The sequence below is a fragment of the Limulus polyphemus genome, unplaced genomic scaffold, assembly GCF_000517525.1.
Source record: "Limulus polyphemus unplaced genomic scaffold, Limulus_polyphemus-2.1.2 Scaffold940, whole genome shotgun sequence".
NCBI classification, from domain to species: Eukaryota; Metazoa; Arthropoda; class Merostomata; order Xiphosura; family Limulidae; genus Limulus; species Limulus polyphemus.
Genome location: NW_013666550.1, coordinates 91,390 through 100,521, shown reverse-complemented (window position 1 = coordinate 100,521; position 9,132 = coordinate 91,390). Strand labels below are relative to the sequence as shown.

Sequence of the window (9,132 nt, the reverse complement as noted above, 5' to 3'; positions counted from 1 at the left end):
CTGTACAATATCAAAACGTAGTATAAGTTAATAAGCTACTTGGTCTGTACAATATCAAAACGTAGTATAAGTTAATAAGCTACTTGGTCTGTACAATATCAAAACGTAGTATAAGTTAATAAGCTACTTGGTCTGTACAATATCAAAACGTAGTATAAGTTAATAAGCTACTTGATATCAAAATCTGATATTGTAATATTCATCATCAAACTATAAGTTTTACGAGTTGTGACAGTTTCACTTTTTTCTAAAAGTAGTTCAAGTCGACATAGAAACTGCATTAAACAATACGTATTATCAATGAGATTAGAGAAAACTGTCAGAATATATACATATATAGAATTACATATAGTTATCACCATCTTATTAAATCTATTGGATTACATGCTTTTGTTAGAGGCAGGAGTCAATTTAAAATCACATGGCTGGTCTTTTTATGCATGATTAGTATTATTTTTTTCTGTTTTGTTTTATCTGTTGTTGTTTATTTTATTTTTTTTTCAAATAGGCCACACCGTCAGAATATTATACATTCCATGACCTTGATAAAGTTACACACTTGCAACTTCGGGGCTCATAATAAAAACCAAAGCTGACTGTCTTAGTGCTGACCTTCTATTAACAATAAGGACGATTTCCTCGAATTTTAACATCATAGACTGTCTAGACAACTGAAGTAATCCGTCACCGGACAGTAATAAACTACAAATGTATAACTAAAGAACAGTTTAAGTGTAAGATAATAGAAACGTGAAGTAATCCGTTGGTTGTCCGTCACCGGACAGTAATTCACTAGAAATGTATAGACTAACGAAAAGTTTAAGTGCAAGATAATAGAAACGTGAAGTAATCCGTCAATTGTCCGTCAACGGACAGTAATTAACTAGAAATGTATATTTAAAGAACAGTTTAAGTGTAAGATAATAGAACGTGAAGTAATCCGTCAGTTGTACGTAACCGGACAGTAATTAACTAGAAATATATAACCAAAGAAAAGTTTAAGTGTAAGATAATAGAAACGTGAAGTAATCCGTCAGTTGTCCGTAATCGGACAGTGATTGACTAGAAATATATATAACTAAACAATAGTTTAAGTGTAAGATAATAGAAACGTGAAGTAATCCGTTAGATGCCCGTTATCGGACAGTAATTGACTTTAAATGCATAACTTAAAAAAAAATGTAAGTGTAAGATAACAGAAATGTGAAGTAATCCGTCAGTTGTTAGTCACCAGACATTATCTAGTTAGAAATATATAGCTAGAAAATAGCTCAACTGTAAGATAATAGAAACGTGCGTAATTGTGTAATTCCAGCTGTTTGTTCTATATTTTTCCCTGTATTTTTTCATGATTATTTTCTAGTTTCCTTGGTGATCTAAGATCGGAGGAAGAAAAGCGTGTGTCTGTAAATGATATAAATACACCTACTATGGTTTGTATAAAACACAAGAGTAGCGATATACCATACGGGAAATGTCTCACCTTGGGAGTTCCTGGGCAATGATTCTTTAATAATAGTTATTGGCCTTGAGTAACGTTTAGAATTCCTACAAACAAAGTTCGTGTTTTTCACTATATAGTCCTATCAAGGCAACAGGGGAAAACCCGACATTCAAAAGAATATATCAGGACTTGACATCTCTTTTCAAACACCTTCATAATATACTATTTCCTCGGCTATATCAGCCCACTGTTTTCATGACAACAAATTATATAGAAATAATGTTTTTAAGTGTCCTTTAGTTGTGAGAGTAAAAAATAGCACCAAACTTGTTTCAAGTCATGTGGTAGTGAAATAATGAGAGTAAATCAGATTTCTCGCTGACTGTCGATATTATCCGTACGTGAGCTTACTAATAATACTGAAAACGCTAGAGTAACTTTATTCAGTCAATCACAATTGGATACTAAGTTATTTAATGCACTGATAATTGTAGCTGTCAGGTCATTGTATGTCCCCCGCTTACTCTGATGACAAACATGATAGAAAATAGCAAAGCTAAATATTGTTTACAAAAAAGTTTATGCTGAGGATTTTACTCATCTGAAATGTTTTAATGCACTACATCCACCTGTGTTTGAAAACAACTGAGGTTTCGATCTAATCAGGCAGATTCTTCATAAGGTTTCCAAATAATTCAGCGAAGATAGTTTAAAACATTTCAAATGAAAATGACCGTGTGTTTTACAATTACTATTGACTATTTTTTATTCTTTGCCCATTGAGAAATAAAAAACTTTATTTTTTTATCTGTAAGTATTTGAAAGGCAACTTTTATGAAAATCCTAAAATTCAGAGCTTCCAACTCACTCGATAAGTGAGTTTGAGAAATATTTATTATGGGAATCGTATGCAGGTTACTTAGAAAAAAATTAAAATCACAATCACAACGAATTCTTTAGACTCGGCCATTTTCAAGCATACTTAATGCTTATTATAGAGAAATGTAAAAGCACCAATCACCAGTGTGCGACTTTATTCCAAAACTCTTAATTTCTCGATATACTTAAGAAAAGAGGCCTAAATGGAGACGCCTTTTCCATCAAAACGCTGTAACATTAAGTGCTCTAACACCCTGCAAAGATTAATGTTCTCTTAAACAATATGGATTATTGTTGAGATTAGAGTAAACTATAAGATATGCCAGTTGGAGCAATAGTTCAAGCCGGTATAGAAAATGTATTAAATAATATGGATTATTGTTGAGATTAGAGTAAACTATAAGATATGCCAGTTGGAGCAATAGTTCAAGCCGGTATAGAAAGTGTATTAAACAATATGGATTATTGTTGAGATTAGAGTAAATTATAAGATATGCCAGTTGGAGCAATAGTTCAAGCCGGTATAGAAAGTGTATTAAACAATATGGATTATTGTTGAGATTAGAGTAAATTATAAGATATGCCAGTTGGAGCAATAGTTCAAGCCGGTATAGAAAGTGTATTAAACAATATGGATTATAAGCTGTGCGAGTTGCAGCAGTTTCACTTTTTTTGTAAAAGCAATTTTAGTCCACATACAAACTGCATTAAACAATAAAAATTATAATTGAGGTTAAACTATAAGCTAAACGAATTGTGTCAATTCCAAGATTTCATATAATCACTTCAAACAGAAACTGAAGTATGCTGTAAACCAGAGTTTCTCATCTTTTTCAATACCAAGAACCAGCTCGTTACCTCCCTAAATTGTTTCGGACCGCTAAAACGCAATTACAAAAAAAAAAAAAATATTATTTACATATGAATATTCTGTCAACTTTTGTTGTTGTTTTTGTGAAATCTCACAGACCGGCAAGATGGTTGTGACGAAGCGGCTCCGATCTGCGAACCGTTTATTGAGAAACACTACTGTAACAATAAATGGACTGCAGTCGATATTGGTGTTTTCTATAACCAATATGAATTACTGTAGAGATGATAATAAACTGGAAACTATAAGTTGTGGAAGATTTAAGCAGTTTAAGCTAGAACAAAAACTATTTGATTATAATTTTTGTGCAAAGTTACACAGGAGCTATCTGCGTATAGTCTTCCGTAGTTTTCAAATAATAAACTTGAGAGAACGCAGATAATAAGCAGCATTCCCCACCCTTTCCACCGAACGCAGATAATCAACAGCATCCCCCACCCCTTTCCACTGAACGCAGATAATCAACAGCATACACCACCCCTTTCCAGTGAACGCAGATAATCAACAGCATCCCCCACCCCTTTCCACAGAACACAAATAACCAACAGCATCCCCCACCCCTTACCACCGAAAACAGATAATCAACAGCATCCCCCACCCCTTTCCACCGAACACAGATAGTCAACAGTATCCCTCACCCCTTTCCACCAACTCTTGGGCCACTTTTATCTGATGAAATAGTGACCATCACTTTTATAGCGCTCAAAAGGCCCAAAGAAAACAGAAACTGAAGTATGCTTTAAACAATATGGACTATGGCAGATATTAATATTTTCTGTAAATCAGTAGATGTAATTGAAAGCTATAAAAATGTTTTATTTTTTTAACTTTTAGATAAAAGTTTTTGTTTTTGTTTAGTGTTCTAAATATATGAACTTCAGTGTCATTCCTGTATATTTACATCATGTGACTTGAACATGTTTCTATCAAACTACTGTGAGTTGTAAACAAGCTACAAACAACCAGTAAGATCCTGCAGTCAGTTTACGTAACTCTGGGAACCGTATGGATTCCTCTCTGTTCGCCGCACTCACCTCCAGGACTTAGCTATCAGGCTACATGAGCCGTGGGAATAGACGTCACTTAGAAACGCTACCGATATACCACATATTTTGTACCCGAGTTTTCCAACTTTCTTTGCCACACAGGAGGCTGTTTCTCTCAAGGAGCAGACTGAAAGTGAGGTAATATCCATTTAAAGAGAATTCTCCAAGGAAACAAACTATATGTGTGTGTGTGCATGTGTTTGTTTTCTGGTAGTATTGTTTTCCCTAACGTTGCATTACAGCGTCTTCTTCCATATTAATACTTTTAATTTCGAAACTAGAAGCTGAATTTAAAATAATTCAAGTTTCTCAATTTCATTCACGTCTTGTTTCACGCGACTTAGTGCGAAACATTACATGGTTCAAAACTTTGTGCAAAACATTACATGGTTCACACAACTTTATGCGAAACATTACCAATAAGAGGTTAAGTGTTAGTCATGTGTCTCTCTCAACAGACTATCACAGCTCACACGGTATTCCGCTCTTCAGTAAATATATTCTGCACTCAGAGGGACAGCTATTAAACGTTTTTTCTACACTACAATATATTCTACACTCAGAGAAACAGCTATTAAACGTTTATTCTACACTCAGAGGGACAGCTAGTAAACGTTTATTCTACACTCAGAGGGACAGCTAGTAAACGTTTATTCTACACTACAATATATTCTGCACTCAGAGGGACAGCTAGTAAACGTTTATTCTACACTACAATATATTCTACACTCAGAGGGACAGCTAGTAAACGTTTATTCTACACTCAGAGGGGCAGCTACTAAACGTTTATTCTACACTACAATATATTCTGCTCTCAGAGGGACAGCTAGTAAACGTTTATTCTACACTACAATATATTCTACACTCAGAGGGACAGCTACTAAACGTTTATTCTACACTACAATATATTCTGCACTCAGAGGGACAGCTAGTAAACGTTTATTCTACACTACAATATATTCTACACTCAGAGGGACAGCTAGTAAACGTTTATTCTACACTCAGAGGGGCAGCTACTAAACGTTTATTCTACACCACAATATATTCTACACTCAGAGGGACAGCTAGTTAACGTATAGACCAGATCTTAAGTCGTAAGAGAGAACACAGAAAATCGTTCTTTATGGATACATTATTTTTCCATTTTACAAAGTCTATCTTTTAATTTAACCTTATTTAATGAAAGCGAAGTGAAATACAAACCAAACCAGCCTTTTGTGTCAAGGCTTTTAGTTTCTCATATCGTGCAAAAATAATAATAATAAGTATCTGTCAATAACATAAAGTCTTTAATCTTACCAGATGTTATTTTAATTTCAACAATTTGTGATTGCTTTCAACCGAATTAGAAAGCGCAATTTCGTATATTTTATCAAACCGGTGGAAATTTCTAAAAACCCAGAAAATGTTTCTTTTCGGTTCAACGCACCGGATGATTGTGTGTACTATAAGGTTTTACAATACACCTTGGACTAAAAACATCTGTTATTTGTGATGTTGAGGCAGAAAAAACTAGATAACCTTTACTGACGTTTAGAATCCAGGCGTACAAAAAATCTGTTTTCAGACGGCAGGACACTCGGAAAAGGATTAACAAAACTTACAGTTTTCAGATCTACGAAACTCTTAGGATCAGTTAAACACGGCTTTGAAAATTAAAAAAAGTCAAAGATTTGATATTTAATACACTGGGAGTCAAACAGCTGCAGTAAATCTAATAATTTGTACAGCACACCTAATACTTCGTACAGCTTGTCCAGGTTCACCTAATCACATGAACGCTTAATCAGACGTGCAGAGATGTAGGTGTAGGCTTGGTCGCGATCTGTGTGTATGGTGTAGAAGTAAAATAGAATACCACACCCACTAGAAACTTCCCGAAATGCCCATCCACGCTATAACAACTCTGATATTTATATACGGGAAAAAAGTCTTACAAGTGAACTTACCTTCGGGTGTGCCCGTTTTGGAAAGGCTATTTTTGGATCGATCTAAAATAAAAGAACGGAATATATTAGAAAGAAACAACATTTCGTAATGCAAGTAAATGTAAAGCTACTATAAAACTTCATGCATGAAATAAATGTGGCAGTTGTACAGGGTACCCCAAAAATGAACATACCAAAAAGAAAGTTTAATGACGTTTTTTTTTTGTTATTATTATTAGAGATAACAACAAAATTCAAAACAAAATATCTTCTGAATGCTTTTAAGTTTTATTGGCGTTAATGTCATTATTATTATTTATGAATGTGTTTTCTTTTCAGATTTCAGAACCGACCCTGTTCTTGAGTAAAATGATAAATCCTGAAGAGTTCTCCCGAGTTAACCCCATTGGACTTCATCTTTGGGGCTTTTGGAAAACAAAAGTCTACCATAACAAACCAAGGAATCTTGAGGAACTGAAACTTCGTATCCCTGATGCTATCTTATCCATCCTTACAGCTATGTTGGAAAATGTGTTCTCAGAATTAGACTGATTATAGCTAAAATTATTAGTTAAATTAAATAAAACTTACAAGCCTTCAGGAGACATTTGATTTTGAATTTTGTTGTTATATTAAATAATACAAATGTTATTCAACTTTCTTTTTCGTATATGCATTTTGGGACACCCTTTATAATATTATCATTGAAAATATATCCTTGGAAGTTTGAAAACAAAGAAACACACAATATCCACATAAAATTATAAGTACTTAAATAATACATTTGATAAAATCATTTGATCAAGTTTTAGTTACCTATGCGATTTGAAAAGTGTGCCCTTTTCAAAAGGCATGAGAAAAACAGGTATAAATCTTATCATAATGGAGCTTGCGATGTATTCGTCCAAAACTCGGATCTCGGAAACTATAGCACTGATCATAACTGAGTAATTTTTATATAACTAGGCAATACTTTTATAGCTGAGCAATAAATAAAATAATTGAAATTTCCACAAAAATGACATGTTTCAGATTTAACCAGTTAAAATTACAAAAAAAAAACGAGTAAGTTTCAAATATAAAACAATCAAAAAACAAACTTAAAAAATTATTTGTTTTCCTTTTGTGAAAATCTCATGAGAGTTGCAATAGAAAAGCAAGACAATTTCATTGATAACTGCATCTACAAAGAAATAATTTTAATAAAATCTACTCTGTGATGTAATGCTGTGATGATAGCTTATTTGTAAACTAAAATTTTAATAAAATCATTTTTCTCATGGATGGTGAACATTATTGGATGTCAATTATGAGTACATTGTTGTAGAACTGTCAGACAATTCCAGAAAAGACTGCAGGCCTAATAGCCTTCCGCAGGAACTAACAGTTATACCTGTCCGGAGGGTGAGTATTTCTGCTAGTGTAAGTAACAAACAATAAATAGAAAACAAAATTCCTTAGCGCACTTTTCGAGTAACATTCAGAGCTAATAATATGTATATTAGTTCATTAATAATCTGTATCATGAGATGTTTCATTTTAGAAGTAATAAGAAAAAAGTCATCTTAATTCAGTATAATAAAGGTATAAAAGTTCCACCAGTGAAACAAATGTCGTACGTATATATGTATTAGTATTTACGGACAAATTAATATGTTTGTTGCAATAGTACTTGTATAAATACGTGATTTTAGAATAATACAAAATAATCCCAATCGCAGACACCAAACTCTACAAGTCCACTTGTCTTAGGCCTAACAGCAGTTAACCTTTATTAAGTATGTCTTATATGCGATAAAGAGATATATTAACACTATAACTTGTTTACATTTTTGCTTTAGTTTAGTTAGGGTTAAACCTTACCGTACTTAATGCTATCAATAAATAAACTTATAATATCATTAAACAAACTAACGTTAGTCCTTTTTAAGAACTTTGATAAGCTTTTAGTAAGTTGTTAAACACAATTTCTACTGAAGTATATTTACACCCGCCTTTTGTTTACGTCCGTTAAAATGAAGTGCGCGCGCATTCATGCATTGGTAGTATGTGCGCACGCATTATCACGACAGAAAAACTGAGTATTATTATAATACACATATAGAAAATATTGTTACGACAGCGGAAATCACGCGACGCTGGAAGCATTAGCGCTGGAGTTTCTAGAAGGATCGTGACTGTTCCTGGCATCTCTAGTCTTTTCTAAGCGCCCTCTTTTTGATATATAAGCCCGGCAAATAAAGCGGAGATATAATAATAGCAGATAGTGAAATATAGAGACAGATAATTGAGTCAAGTGAGCGGTAGTGACCGTAAGTAAAGTGCGTTAATCATTGTGAATTATAGCGTGTGTTTAAAATAAAGTGACTGTGGAAATTTTGTGTATTGCAAAGTTGTATTAAGAAAGAATAAACTAGTTTTATTTAAGAAAGGACTTGTATCGCTGAAGTTCCTCGGGAAGAATTTATACCTGAAATTAACAAACGACCATAGACGCAAAAAATTGGTGTCAGAGAGTGGGAAGAAAAAAATGGAAACCAGAGGTGGCAAATCAAACTACAACTTAGCAGATTTGATGGTAGCAATACAAGAACAGCAAAAGCAACAAGAAAAGAGACAACAGCAGTGGCAAGAAAACCTGCAACAGTGGCAGCTCGAACAGAAAAATAAACAAGAGAGATTACAGCAGTTGTTGGAGGAAAAAGAAAATAAACAAGAAGAACGAGAAAAGAAACAAGAAGAGAGACTACAGCAGTAGTTGGAGAAGAAAGAAAAGAAACAAGAAGAGAGATTACAGCAGTTGTTGGAGGAAAAAGAAAATAAACAAGAAAAAAGACTACAGCAGTGGCTGGAGGAGAAAGAAAAGAAACGAGAAGAACGAGAAAATAAACAAGAGAGACTACAGTAGTGGTTGGAGGAGAAAGAAAATAAACAAGAAGAGAGACTACAGCAGTGGTTGGAGGT

At 33.6% G+C, this 9,132-nt stretch overlaps 1 protein-coding gene across 3 annotated transcripts in view; it reads right to left on the bottom strand.

Moving 5' to 3' along the window:
* The window catches only part of LOC106461348 (RNA-binding protein Musashi homolog Rbp6-like), a 225,102-nt gene that overhangs the window by 202,939 nt on the left and 13,031 nt on the right, over positions 1-9,132 (bottom strand). For all 3 annotated transcript variants that reach the window (XM_022388247.1, XM_022388248.1, XM_022388249.1), the window contains exon 5: positions 6,190-6,231. In XM_022388247.1, the coding sequence (XP_022243955.1) occupies positions 6,190-6,231 (42 nt within the window). The remainder of the gene's footprint in view (positions 1-6,189; positions 6,232-9,132) is intronic.